The following is a 14,852-nucleotide window of genomic DNA, read 5'->3' as shown; positions in this document are numbered from 1 at the left end:
AGGATGGGACATCCATCACCTCTCTGTGCAACCTGCTCCAGTGCTTCATCAACCTCATTATGAAAAATGTCTTCCTTATATCTAGTCCAAATTTGTTCTACTTCAGTTTAAAACCATCACCCTTTGTACTATCACAACAGGGTCTGTTAAAAACTCTGTCCTCATATTTTTTTATAAGCTTGCTTTAAGTACTGAAAGGCTGCAATAAGGTGTCTTCAGAGCCTTCTCTTCTCCTGGCTGAACAACCCAAACTCACTGTACTAATAGTGAAGGTGCTCCAGCTCTCTGATAATTTCTGTGGCCCTTCCATGGATTCCCTCCAGCAGGTCCATGTCCTTCCTGTGCTGGGACCCCAGAGCTGATGCAGCACTGCAGGTGGGGTCTCAGCAGAGCAGAGCAGAGGGGCAGAATCCCCTCCCTGGCCCTGCTGCCCACACTGCTCTGGATGCAGCCCAGGACACGTGTGGCTCTCAGGGCAGTGAGTGCCCATGGCTGGGTCAGGTCCAGCCTCTCATCCCCCAGCACCCTCGAATTCCTCTGAGCAAGTATGATGATTTTGTGTCTTTAACATCACTCATTAAACTTATGGATAAACTTTATCATTCCCTAGACTCTCCCTTGCAGTCTTTATTGAAATCCTTAAATTGATTCTTAATCCCACAAAATGTGAAGAACTTTCTTGGAGAGAGTTCCTGATCATAAAGTGTGCATCCCCTGCTCTGTCCCACCAAGCTAAAAGAGGGACAGAGGGTCTCCCAATGCCAGAACAGCATTTGGGGTAGGGAGAAGCATTTCTCCAAACAGACATGTCCTCAAGAGCTGAAAGTAAATCACATTATAATCATACATTCATATTATAGCTACCAGTGCACAGCAGGACTCCCAGTTCCAAAGGACCTGGAAACTCTGCAGGGAGATCTGACATAGCACAGCTCTCTGCAAGAGATGCTCAGCTGCAGACCCTTGCATGTTCTAATGCCTGTTCTGAAATAAACCACCTACAAAAGCACTAAACAAAATACAGAAAAACCAAATAATTTGACACCTTTTTTCCCTTTTCTGGTCTTTTAAAAATGTTTTATGGTTATAACACTTGGTTTTTGAAACTGGGTCCTTATGGCATGCAATGTTTTATGCTTGTAAAGAATAACTGCGTGAAGTAAAGAGAGAACAGTAAAAAGACCCAAATCACTGGCCCCTGTCCTGCCTGACTTAAGTCCAATTTCCATGCATTGTGATCATATTAAATTTAACTCCTGGAAGTTTAAACTGCCAATTAACTCAAAATAAGTCCCATTAGATAGGGTAGGCATTTGATTCTCCTGATTGTTTGACTCTTGTTGAAATATACCTACAACTGATTGCAAAATAATCACTGTTAAAAAACAGGGTACACTGCCACCGTTCAGAAAAATAAATGCCTCATAAACAAAAAAACCAAATTTGTCTTTTTAAGTTCACTCATATCTTGTAATTCTAGCTCAGATGTATTTAGTTTTATTCCACAATGTACTGAACAAACATTACTGAAATAACTCTACCAAGTCCCAGCCTCAGCAAAAACTGGATTTTTTTCCATATGGAATAAGAACTCTGGTATAGTTTTCCATATTTTTTTTGCTTACTTTCAGTTCTAAATATAAAAACATTGCAAATAGAAACAGGCATCCACTATTTACCAAATCCTGCTAGAGCCAAAACCTGGACAGAAATGTAACATCATAAGGCAAACAGGTTTGGACTCAAAATTAAATTTCAAGAATGTGTGCTATACGAAGCAGCTGCTAAACTCAAAACATGTAAGTGCATTTTCATCAAACTTTGGTTGGTTCTTTTTTTTGTTTTGCTTGTCTTTTCATTTTAGTTGTTTTTGTTGTATTTGAAGTGTTCACAGAGAATTAATTTGCCATTTTGACAGCCCTAATATGTAAAGTCTGGACAAAAGAACAATTGTATGCATTGAAAGGCTACTTCCCACTTCCAAGGAAACAAGAGTAAATATGTTCCTGAAACCCAGCCAAGCAGCCTTTTTGTATTTCAAAAAGGTTCTGTTACATTCTTAATTTGGAAACAAAGGAGACTGCTTTGCAATGTATTATTTACATTACTCTAATAAACTAGAAACTGGATCATATGCCTGTACATACAGAAACTTAGACTGTAATTTGGTTGACTAGACTGCTCATCATATTTTCAGTTATTTTATTAATAGACCTTTGTTTCATGGGACTAAGATGCCAGTGAAATACTTCAAGAATGACAAAAACTACATGACACCTTAGAATGAGGGAAAGAAACACTTTTGGCTTCAAATTGCTTGCTGTCTGGCTGTTTGTTCTTCATGCAACATATGGCAATTCACAGACAGCACAGACTGCTTCAGAAGAAATAAATTTGTAGACAGCTCTCAGTAAGGATTCAATTCTGACAGATCCTCAGTAACTGCAGTGTCAAGTAGGATGCTTCTAACTCTACTGCAATTCCCAGATTTTACAAAGGTATTTTTACAACACCAGGAGTATTCCCCATGTGCACAGACACTACTTGAGAGTTTGTTTTGTCAAGCTTGAGAAAGTCCTAAGAGATGGGAGAGAAACCGTTGTTTCACTTAAACTCCTGCTCAACTTTCATCATTCTTATGTCATTAGAAATATCCAGTGGAAAGAAAGAGGGTCCAGATGTCTCCTTAGTCAGCCTGTTAGACACTGTAGCAAAGTTATTACTGAAAGAATACTTGAAGGAACTTACCAGTAGAGAAAACAAAAACAGTGTTGTCCCAAAGACCATATGTTTTCAGAGCATCAGTAAGATTTCCTACCGCTTCGTCCATAAGAGTCACCATTCCTGCATAATGGCGCCTCTTTACATCTTTTATGGAAGAATATGGTTTCACATACTTTTCAGGGACTTCAAGAGGTTCATGCACAGACTGAAATGCAAGATAGAGAAAGAGGGGCTGGGGTGGAAGGGGTAGAATGGAAATTAGTTGAACATAAAGTACTACTTGCAAAAGTTACTGCCGCAAAAGCAGACCTCTTTTATCAACAGTGCAGGTAGTGCCTTTTGATTTCTTCTACAACTTCTATATCTTCTAATCCCTACACATAAACTAAGAAAGCTTTGAAAAATTACTTTTGAAAAGGTGTGGAAAAACATCAGATGTATCTTTTCTTCATAACATAATGGTTAACCATTTCTTTCTATTAAACTTCTCACCTTAAGCTTCCCTTCTCTGTTTAGAAGTGCAAACTACTTGCTAAACCATTTCTAAAAATGTATTAATTGTATTATAATAGAAGAAATGGAGAAGGGTAGCAGGCCAGGACCATGCAGACAAAGCCGATTTTGGCAGCAGATAAATTTTACCAGTTCTACTTCTCACATTTAGCTCTATGCACCTATTGAATAGCCCTGAATTACAGCTCAAACACAGCTCTCTCTATTAATATTTCATCAACTTTTTAAAAAACATTCTTTAATGCTGAAGTTATCAGAGTAGCAGCTGTTGCCTGTACCTTCTCAGTTTTGTGATTGGCTATAAGATCTATAGCTCTTTCTGTGAATAAATTTGTGGAGTACACATTTTTAAATCCAGTTGCAACTTCTTCTCCATCTCGAAAGTCCAGAGCACAGCGTGTCACATTCTTTGCTTTGATGAGGACACAGCGGTCATGAGTATAATAATCCTCACTGCCCAGGAGATAGCCTACAAGAGGAAAAGATGTCAAATGAGCAGGCCAACATCGTGTCACATAAACACATACATCAGGAGGAGAAAAAAAGTCAAACACAAATGTCAAAACATTAGTGGTTTTGAGCTAAAACACTAATTCAACCCTGGACCACCTACTGTGAGACCCCTGACACATCTAAGTAGCTCCACATTTAATACCTCATAGACTTTTCATTGCTAATGCCAGCATTAATTTCAAAAGAAATTAAACATTTTGAAAGCAGTTTAATGACTTCTTATTTGTACTTAGATGTCCATGAGCACTAAACTAATGCACTGAGAGCCAAGGCAGTGATCTAGCCGGTGAACTAGTCTGATTCTTGGCGGTATGATTTCTATGTTTGTATTTTGATGTAAGGGTTCCACCTCTATTGGAAAGTTTGGAATTTTTAAATTCATTTATTCAAAAACATCCAAGAATGAATCACCTTTTTTCCGCTGTAATGTAATTTCTGATCCACTACTGACACCAGCTGGTGAAGAAAAGACACTATCATTTAGAGATATCCAAAAGAAATTAAGTAAAAATACTGCATGTATAGATTTGCTTCTACCTAGGCTCCTGTTAGGCATGGAGAGCCCTTGTGTTTTAGCAGGCACAAATAAAACTTTTCAAAATAATTTGAATCTCAAAAATTACACTTGAAATTAGATTTTAGATTTCTCCCCCAATATCCTGAAAAAAGGATGAATCTGAAAAAGATACAGTCTTATATTCTGCAAAAAAAAAGAACTTGGGACAAAAATCCAAGACAGAAGAAATTTACTTGATTTTTTTTTTCCAGCAGCTGCAGCTAGTAATTTCTGCAAAAACAAATGTACAGAAAAAATGAAGTTAAATAAAATACAAATGTCTAGTGTATTTTTAGGAGAATAAAATAGGTAATTTTTCAGAAGATAAAGTGATTTTATAGGCAGATTGCTTACATCAATGTACTCAGAGGCACATGTTGCATTTTTTTCCATTTTGAATGCCCACTGGGTGAGACTGCATCAAGTGTGCCACGAAATCAAACACCCCTAAGCATAATGGATGCCTACTGGAATCACATGAACATTGCAGGATATTAAACCACTATATCCTTTGAAAAATAATGTCACATTGGCACCCAAAAACCATACCCAGAGCCAGCTGGTCCTCAGGCTCCTGCATTAAAATCCTACTCAGTCTCAGGTTGAGATTTCACAAGGAACAGCAGCCTATCTACACCCATGCTATCAAAGAGATCCCAAAATCCTGTGAAGGGATGGGAGAAAGCACAAATGCTTAAGCAATAAGCCATTATATTCCAATCCACATATATTAGCTTAATTCAGTTATGAAACCATGGCTCTGAGCTCCCTGAAGAGTAAAAGGAAGTAAACTATCTAAGGGAACAGTTTTCCCCATCTCATGTTTGGATGAACATAGTTTATAAAAGGCACACACATGGCACAGTCACACTCTTCACTTAAGCCTCAGATTAGAAAAAGGCAACACAGGTGCCTGCATTGAAATGAACTACTTTGAAATTCATCATTCAAGGAAAATGTCTTAAAAACAATCAAGTGGAGATGGACCTCTTTGAGCTCAGTACTGTGCAGAATGAGATGTACATCAGACAGCCCAAGTCACATAACAACCGTGACACTTGTGCAAAACTAATAAATGTGGCATTGATACTGGGATAGGAGCCCAAACCACACTTGGAACAATAAACAACAGGTAGCTACAAGTTGCTCTGCAAGTAATGCACTCACGCTTGGACAATCTACTGTTTAGTCTGAGAGCTTCACTTCCTAACTTGTGTGTTTTTGGATACTACTTTATAGAGGCTTTCACACCATCTCACTACCAGCTCTGGAAAACCAAAGCTACACAAAATCCCCATTCCCTATTCCCCTATGCTGCTGTAGGTAGAAGACAGGGAATTCAGAGTAAAAAGTTAACTCCGGGAAGGAGAGGGGGGTGATGGAAAATGGTAAGAGAGAAATACCTTACTCGGAGCCACACAGTAATTCTGATACTTTCTTCAGACGTTGTAAAGCTTGAGCATGCCTTTAAGGCATTATCATTTTTTAAGCAGTAATATTTGCAAATATGCATACCCAGGCATGGCTTTACTTATAAATCAACAGTAAATCCCCTGCTGTTACAAGAATGGGGCAGTTTCTCATCCTTTACAACACTGTTTTTATTGCAGTTTGATATTAAACCATTACCAAAGTAAGTGTCAAATCCTCTGTGGGTTGGAAGGCACTCTTTTCTGTACATCCCCAAATGCCACTTCCCCACCATGTGAGTAACATATCCCGCCTCTTGAAGTAGCTCCGGGAGGAGTTTCTCATCCAGTGGCAGACAGCTGGGCTGGCATGGCCAAATTATCTGGTGTTGTAAACCTGTGTGGATCTAGCAGAGAAAAGAAGCGTGAGAGATCACCTACAATGCAGCCCACAGGTTCATTTATCAGCATGCCAAAAAAGAAGCACAGCTGCAACAGCAATTAGCATTATTTTTAGGGGCTCTTCATTTTACCAATGCAGCACTGAAGATGATGAGGAAGCTGCAGGTGAAGGGCAGGGGTTGCATGGAGGAAAGCAAGAAAATAGCACTGCAAGAGTTAACATCTTCCCAGGCATAAATCAAGGACAATTAAAAAGCCCCAAAACAAACAAACAAACAAACAAACACAAAGCCTTTTATGTTTTTAGCTAGAAATCTAACAGGTAGGAATTACCATTATGGTCCGTTTGAAGGCTAGGGACATCTCAAGATGGAATGAGAGATTTTAAATGGGATTGAAATGGGCAAAAATGCACATGGCAGGTGATTACTTTTCTAAATGGGCAGTATATATACATACTTGTATATTCTATTTGCATGCTTTAAGTGAGTACAAGCACTAGAATGCATTTGGATATGGGGATGACACAAGCGTCACACTACTAGATCTGATATTTAATAGTTCTACTAAAGTTTCCAGTCTTACTAAGTGGTCAATTTTGTATTTTTTTACAAAATCATCACTGATAACAATACTTCGAGGTGTACATCACACTTGATATAAGGAACCTCCTCAATTACTGATACTAAAAGCTGACTTTCATCACCTTCTCTGTCTCCTCCACAATCAAAAAGGAACTTCCCTAAACCTAGGCCTGCAAACATACATATACAAGTATATATATCTTGTTTGTATTTTAAATATTTCTAGCAATCTGTGTGTGTCAAAACACAAAGCCTCCAAGATCTTCTGGAGCAAAGGACACCAGATTTTATGGCTCCACTAAGCACACCAGTGTAGCACTGCATGACTAACTTTCAAAGCATTGCTCTGAAATTTAGCAACTCTCTGAACCGACTTTTAAAACAAATAAGCCATGATCTTAGGCAAGTGGGTAAGGCCCTTTTCTAAAGGGCCTACTACTTCCTCATTTTCTTTGAACAAAAAGGTTCCAAAAATTAAATTATAGTATAGATTTTCTATTATATATAAAAATATTTAAAATATTTTTAAAACTGTATTACAGAAAGCATTAATATACCAAACGCACAAACTAGCAAAGCATTGTAATTTCTTGCACTGTATCTGGAAAATGAGAAAAAAGAGAAGGAGACAATAATAATAAAAAAAAAATCTATAGTTATCTTAGACCAATACCATTGCTTTTCTTTCAGATGGATTGCAAGGTGACTACCAAAATTTCAGCTCCAGATTTAGGTTACTTTCTCAAGTTTCTAAGCAACTGTTAATCATATCCATGGGTAAAACAATTTTAGAAAAGATCTCACATATTTGCTGCATAATATAAATATTTGCTGCATAATTACTGCTGCACTGAATGACTCCCCTATTTGAAAAAAAAAAAAAGAAAAAAAGAAAATTATTTCAATTTTCTAATATTATTTTACTCAGTTGCAATATGGTCACCACAAAGATTATTAAATTATCAAGTCAGATGTATGGGATGAATTTAAATCCAGACTGAACCATAGTATTCACTATGAAAAAATATTTTGGGTTATTTAATAGAACAACCTCAAGGGTTGGTAAAGATAATGTACGTTACTTTTTCCTATTCATCATTATTCATTCTTGGAGTTTTCAGGAACGAGACAAATGTTGCTTGGAAAGAGTGTCACCTAGAACAACCTTTCTGCAAGAAGAGACAGCATCCACTAATACAGGATGACATTTATTTCCTTTCACTCAGCAGTTTACTTGGCAATCACTATGGTTAACATGGATGTGCAGGACTTCTTGAGACCGAGGGGAAGTTTCTGAAACACACTTAACCCTTTGAGAGTTTCTTCCTTCTGTCTATGCTGTGCATCCTTACTTTCTTTCCCACCTCCCACTCCTCATGTTTTTGCCAAAGCTGCAAAAAGGATGGGAAAGGGTAGAATGATACCAGTATTATAAAGCCTAAATCTTACACCTGTAGAACTGGGGGGAAAAAAAAGAAGAAAAAAAAAAAAAGAAAAAAAAAAGTGGGAAAATCAGGATAATCACTATGAACTATTTAGACACCCAGACTAATGACCACTCTGTGTGCAGTCTATCGAGGAGCGCAGAACATCTTCACCTCCTGTACCTGGTGTAGCTTGTGACGCATTTGGGCGCTGAACTGGAAAACACGTAGCAAAAACTGAACAAGCAATGGTCATCTGCTTCTGTCTGGGTCTCGACCGGGTGTCCAGTGGAAAAATATCCAAGAGTCAGGCGACTAGGGCAAAGATATTTTCCACGACAGGCTGCCGTGTCTATTAATACAACCTAAACACAGAGCACCTCGGCTTCTCTGGAACAGAACAATTTGCACTGATTCCATGTCTACTTTACTCCCGAGCTCGCAAAGCGAAGTGTGCGGCTTCAGAGCAGCTGGTTTCCACAGCGCAGCGGCATAGAGACCCAGCAAGCCCCAGCGGCACGGGGGCTGCCAGAAGCAAGCAGGGAGCACCCGCAGCATCCCCCGGGCAGCGCGGCAGGGGAGGGAGCGCCCGCCCTACCTGGTAGCGGCCCGAGAGGAGCTGGCTGCGGGACGGCGTGCACAGCGGCTGGCTGTAGTAGCGCTCCAGCCGCACGCCGCCCGCGCCCAGCGCGTCCAGCCGCGGCGTGCGGATGGCAGAGCCGTGCCAGCCCACGTCGCCCCAGCCCAGGTCGTCGGCCAGCACCAGCACGAGGTGCGGGGCGGGCGGGCGCGCCGCCGCCGGTCGCGGCAGGCACAGGGGCAGGCACAGACACAGCAGCCGGCTGAAGCACGGGAACAGCGCACCAGCCCGCCGCGCCATCGCCGCCACCCGGAACTGGGCGGCGGGCACCGCCCCGAGCCGCGGCTCCGCCCGCCGAGCGAGCGAGCGGCGCGGCCCACGGGCGGGGCCGGGAGAGCGGGGCAGGGCTCGGGCACCGCTGCGGCCCGGCGCGGGTGGTGGGGCGGCGCGTGTGCGGGGTGGGAGTGCTGCAGCTTTATGCCGGTGGGTTTTGGTATTAGCTTAAAATAGAAATTGTGAAGGTGTTGCCGGTGTTGGCAAGGTATGCAACCCGCTGATGCTGGCGGTCTCTTCTAATTTTGTTTTGCTTCAACTCCTACATTAAACACCCGGTTCAAACCTCGGAGCCTTTCCAAGGGGAACCAGGGAGCAGGCTTGTGTCTCAAGTGATCTGTGGTTTTAGGGAAGTCAGTACAACACTATGAGCACAGGATAGAGTGCATTCTCCTAAAATTATCTGGACTGTTGCTTCTGCCTTAATAGCAGCTCATCCGTCTTTTGTACTGCCTGTAGAGCTTATTCTATGTGTAAGCACAGTAAGGCAGCTGCAACACACACACGGCCTTGCTGCTGGCCAGCGTGCAGGACAGGGAAAAACAAGTTGCGACCATCACTGAAGATGCAGCTGAGCTGAGTGAGGCGGCGATTATTCCTGTTGGAGAAAATCTGTCAGCATCAGCTGCTAGCGAACACACACACACGACTAAGAGAAAGACCCATGTGCCTTCCCTCCCCCCCCAACCCCCAAACCCCTGCAAAATCATAAGCAGCCCGGTGCCTTTTTCTCTCCATTTCGTCTATTCAGATGAGAAGCCTAGATCGAGGTCTGGCTGTATGATGGTGCTTGTGACTGTTACAGTGTAGGAAGGAAGTGAAGTAACACAGAAGCAGAAATAGCAGCAATATCAACGGGACTATTTCTTCAAACCATGCAATTGTCTAAAGCAATATTGCAATCTACTTAGTAATCATCTTGATGTAAAATCTAAAAGAGTGAAAGGACAGAAATAGCTGTCAACTCTCATCAATTTTGTTCAGCCATGGAATACACATAAATTTCAGTGTGCAGTGGAAGATCAGCCACATATTTCCCATTTAGCTGGAATGGTTAATATGTGTATTCCCAAGTTTATATAGCCATTTGGTAACAGGCAAAAGAACAGTCCATATTAAAACTTTTGTTCTTGGTTAGAAAGCCAAATATTGAGTATACTGGACTCCAGACTATTTCCTGACAAGTCTCTGTAGGAAGAAAGTTTCTGCTTGTTTTAATGAAGTCTATTGGATAAGCCTATGAAGCTTCCAGGTTGGGTTTTTTAAAATTCCACAGGTTTCCCTGATGGTTTGAAAACAACAGCTATGATGAGTGATGTTAGCTTTTTTTTTCAGTAATGAGAATATACTACAATCTACAGTCAGTACTGGAACACGAAGCAACAGTAGTGTCCTAAAGTCAGTTTTCCCCAGAGTCAATTCCAGGATCACTGACAAACTGGTGTGTGAATACGAGTAGTGTTTTCTTTTAAGAAATGTGATTCATACTGTTTAAAATCAGTAAGGTTCCATTTTCTCTTGTTTCTAGTTCAGATCCCATGACCAGTCTCAAATGTCTCTGTTTCTTTTTCTAACTTCTTCCATGTCCTTATTACAGGTTAAGTTTCATCCAAATGTTAGCACATTCCCACAGAAACCTTTTTTGTTCTCTCAAAATAAGTACTTTGAAAATCTGCACAGTGCTGGTGAAACCAGAAATTTTGAAACAAAATTCATAATTTCTATTGACATTTCATATTTTCAGAGTTATCATAGTGTTCAAATGTAGCTGAATTCATATTTCCTTGTAGAGAAGCATCAAGAGTTATATATACTGGTTATCCTATTCCACTAGAACTGGATAACCTGGTTGCCTGACCATAGTTAAAACATTACATTGAACTGTCTTAAATATATACTGCAGCTACTGCACAGTCACAGTCTGGATGTTGCTGCCTGTCATATTTTCGGGTTTTATTTATTTTATTAGTAGTTGAGGGAATTGGAACCCCAATCAGAAAAAAACTATTTCTCTCAGACAGTATTCTCTTGCATCAAAAGAATAAATTCAGGAAATGGTCTATATTTAGTCTCTTATGTTTCAGTTTGTCTTTTCTGAATTTGGGGTTGAATAATTTGGATGTTGCTTTGGGATCAGTGATTAAAGAAGTCATTAGCGTGACACACAAGGTTACAGTATCAGTGTGAATTTATTATGCCATAAAAAGCATGAACTGGACTTTTTGCCATAGCACATAGAAACTTGGAACAAAAATTCAAATGGTAATAGTAGCACCTACTGTGGTGTGCAAAAACTCCGGAGATGGAAAAATATAGGAAAAATAGTAAACAAAACTGCCTGAGAAAACTGCTATTTACATATCCTGATTTGAGTATTTCAGAACATTTCTTAGATAACTGTCATTTTTTCACCTCATTGCAGATGTGTCTCCTCTGTTAGATTATGAGGTTGAGAAAGACTCTAAAGAAGTCCCTACCAATCTTTCTACACTGGTATTTCTATTTGATTGGTTAGAAACCCTCTTAAAACTCAATACTCAAACATTCTTGCTCTTATTCACTTCCTCTTGCTGTGTATTGGCACAAGTTTAGGCAACACCATATCTCAATCTGCAACGAAAAGAAGTGACAGGAAACGACAGTAGCTGCTGAACACTTCCCCCACCTCATTTCTTCAGGTTTATGTACTTTTTTTTTTTATAACTTCAAAGGATTGACTTATGTATGTGAACCTGTATGTGGGCATGATTTGTAAAGTTTTGTCTAGATACTGTTTCATTTATCCATGCTGTGCAGAATGCAATGTTGAGCTGTTTTGATGAATATTCAGTCAGATGACTTGGGTATCAGAGCAGTAAAAAGAAGCCAGGTCAACTAGGAAGCACTTTCAAACATTGCTATCACAGCCACAACACCTCTAATTCTCAGCAATCCTTACTTAAAACTACTTCTAATGTCTCTGCTCCTGAGTTAACTGTAAAAGAGAAAGCACAGGCATTCTTAAGAAGTAACAGAGAGCAACAAGATATTTAATTTGCCCTACATGTGGTCAGTGACGAATTGGAAGTTGTTTTAGTCTTGTAAATTGACTGCAAGAAAGCAACTATATTGCCTTGACCCAGAAACATTGTTAGCTTGTCTAAATCTTGAAGGAAAATGAAACTGAGACCCATGGAACATGCTGAATTGGAAAGGACCCACAAGGCTCATTGCCTCCAGCTCCTGGCCTTGCACAGGACAACCCCAAGAATAACACTCTGTGCCTGAAAACATTGTCCAAATACTCCTTGAACTCTGACAAATTTAGTGCCATGACCATTTCCCTGCAGAACATGCTCCAGTGCCTAAAAACCCTGTGGGTGAAGAGCCTTTTCATAACACCCAACCTAAACTTCCCTCAACTAGGCTTCAGGCCATTCTCTCAGGTTTTGTCACCACAGAGAGGAGTCCCTTACAATGAAGTTGTGTCCTCATCCACTGCTCATACAGCTTCTACTAATTGGCCAAGGCTTGAGCTTGGTGTGACTTGGGTCACAAGAGTTGTCCATGAGAAACCCCCAAAGAAATCAGTGTCTGGGCTTGTATAATACTGCACTGTAAAATGAAAGAAGTTTGTGTCAGCTACACATAGAAATTAGGGGTTGGGAGGCTACAGCTGGAAATGCAGCACAAGCTGCCAGAGGTACAGGTTCTGACTTCACTTGACTGTGGGAATTATATCTGCTATTCATTACTCTTTGCTCAGGCTGCATAAAGCCTGTCCCTTCTGCAGTCAGATTCATCCAGCTGACGTATTAATCTTTCTTCTGAGTCAGAAAAGGAGTTACAAACCTGTCAGGCTGGGATATAGAGGCATTGTTGGAATATATTTGGCATAGCAAAGCTAATTAGGAAAGTATAGATAAATCTGTCTCGGAGTAACTTTTATACTACACTCCAGGATGTGGTGTCTAGTGAATTTGCATAATCTTGGGAAATACTGAAATTTAAAATTATGTTTCTAAGGATTGTTCTTTTTCTCCGTAGTCTAAATAAAACCATATAACATCATATTGTACTTCACATTTCTGAAATGCTCACAGAGTCACAGTGGTTAATTGCCTCATTACAAATAATGTTATCTTTAGAAAAAATAATATTTTGATGGTTCAGCAAAATAGAAATGAATCACTTATAAAGGTATAGCAGAGAATAATTTCTGAATTGATTTTTTCACTCAAGATAGTACGACATGTAAACTGGCAGAGCTCATATATTTAATTTCGACCTGCTTTGTAGAAGATATTCAAAACAGCACAATGTAATGTCAGCTTACTTTATCAAGAGTGAGTGTTCAGTACTCAAATTGTGTTTTTCCTGGTATATACTATTTATACATTTGCTTCTTTGCTGAAGATTTAGAGGCACCAACTCCCTTGAAGAAAGTACATTTTGGACATGATTCATACATACTTTGAAAACATTTATCTATAGCTGAAAGGACATAGTTGGAATTGAGTTGCATTACTAAGTTGGAACTTTTAACATTGTTATTCAAAATAATTGTTGAGATTATAATTGAATTCCAAATGAGTGTTTTAGTCATTTAGTGCGTTCCCATCATACACACTATTCCAATGCTGCTTACTTGGGTTCTTGAATATTTAACGCTCAATAAAGCTCATTTGCTGTGAATTTAATTTTATTTTTTCATCGCTAATATTTCTATGTAATAATATATGGCTCATACTGTTGCTTCAATCTATAATTAACAATAAGAAAAAACTGAACATCTTTGGTGCCTGTCTAGAGGTTCAGATTTCATACAGTAAATCTGTAATTTAAGCTTTGTTCAGAAATTGAACAATAATATACCATTTGTTGTAGAATATTACACATAATACGCTGGATTATTTATGTAAAATAGTGAAGAATGGGCTTCCTATAACTGTTTCATTGAGAAAAACTAGATTTTGGTCTTCTATGAGAATTTCTGCCAGGCTGACATGCAGTGAAAAAATGCCCAGACTTCAGTTTACCTTTAGTAATGCCTTTATTATTTTAATGGTTAATGGGATGTTTTTCAATTCCTTATGAAGCATTCTGTGTAGAACTAGTGACATGATTTTATGGTAAGCTTGCTATTCATGTGTAAAGAAGACAGCATAAGCTACTTTACCTCAAGGGTAGGCAAAGGAGGAGCTGTGAGTGGGAGGGAGAGGGAGGAATTTGCTATTGGACAGAATCAAGAGCACATTTCTCATATGGATTAACACAGATCTGCCAGCCAATGTTGGAGCAAGCTGAATCAATGATGTACTCATTCCCTGCCACTTTCTGCTCTCAAGTGCTCCTGGGAAGCAGAACACATGGCAGCTCATCAACTCTGCTCAGTTCTCTAATGTGAACAGCGCATACAGGGAATTAGGAAGTAATGTCATTGAATTTCTCACTCGTGTATGGCAATGAAGATCTTGAGTTTAGTAATTAGAAAATGTGAGTCGTTTAATTCTCTTAATTTTATGCATATTAATGGCACTATTTCCTACTGCACAATTTGCTGTATCCTTGTCTGTTTTTATATTTTGGGACTTTCACCCTTTCTCTGAAGGCGCATTCTTGTTGGTTCAGTCAGCACCAGTGGCTCCTGTATAATGGTTGCTGGATAATTTTTACCTAAAAGTTCAACTTCCAATTTCTGTCCAACTTTGCTGAGTTCCATGGGAACATATGCGAAAGCTAGACTCTGCCGAGCTCCATAGCTGAAACATCCAGATGTGGTATTGCCAATAACCTGAAAAAAAACCAAAACCAATTGTATTTATTTGCAAGATG

General features: G+C 39.7%; 2 protein-coding genes across 3 annotated transcripts in view; both read right to left on the bottom strand.

Annotated features, from left to right (window-relative positions):
- ARSB (arylsulfatase B) overlaps positions 1–9,005 on the bottom strand; it is a 63,712-nt gene extending 54,707 nt beyond the window's left edge. The window contains exons 1-4 of the mRNA XM_068176351.1: positions 8,724–9,005; positions 5,936–6,122; positions 3,516–3,706; positions 2,749–2,956 (exon numbers count right to left, since the gene is read on the bottom strand). Of these exons, the coding sequence (XP_068032452.1) occupies positions 2,749–2,956; positions 3,516–3,706; positions 5,936–6,122; positions 8,724–9,005 (868 nt within the window). The remainder of the gene's footprint in view (positions 1–2,748; positions 2,957–3,515; positions 3,707–5,935; positions 6,123–8,723) is intronic.
- Positions 9,006–14,051: 5,046 nt separating this feature from the next.
- The window catches only part of DMGDH (dimethylglycine dehydrogenase), a 40,955-nt gene continuing 40,154 nt past the window's right edge, over positions 14,052–14,852 (bottom strand). For both annotated transcript variants that reach the window (XM_068177534.1, XM_068177535.1), the window contains exon 16: positions 14,052–14,811. In XM_068177534.1, the coding sequence (XP_068033635.1) occupies positions 14,596–14,811 (216 nt within the window). In that variant the 3' untranslated portion in view covers positions 14,052–14,595. The remainder of the gene's footprint in view (positions 14,812–14,852) is intronic.

The sequence above is a fragment of the Anomalospiza imberbis genome, chromosome Z (assembly GCF_031753505.1).
Source record: "Anomalospiza imberbis isolate Cuckoo-Finch-1a 21T00152 chromosome Z, ASM3175350v1, whole genome shotgun sequence".
NCBI classification, from domain to species: domain Eukaryota; kingdom Metazoa; phylum Chordata; class Aves; order Passeriformes; family Viduidae; genus Anomalospiza; species Anomalospiza imberbis.
This window is presented reverse-complemented; position numbering and strand designations above follow the sequence as displayed.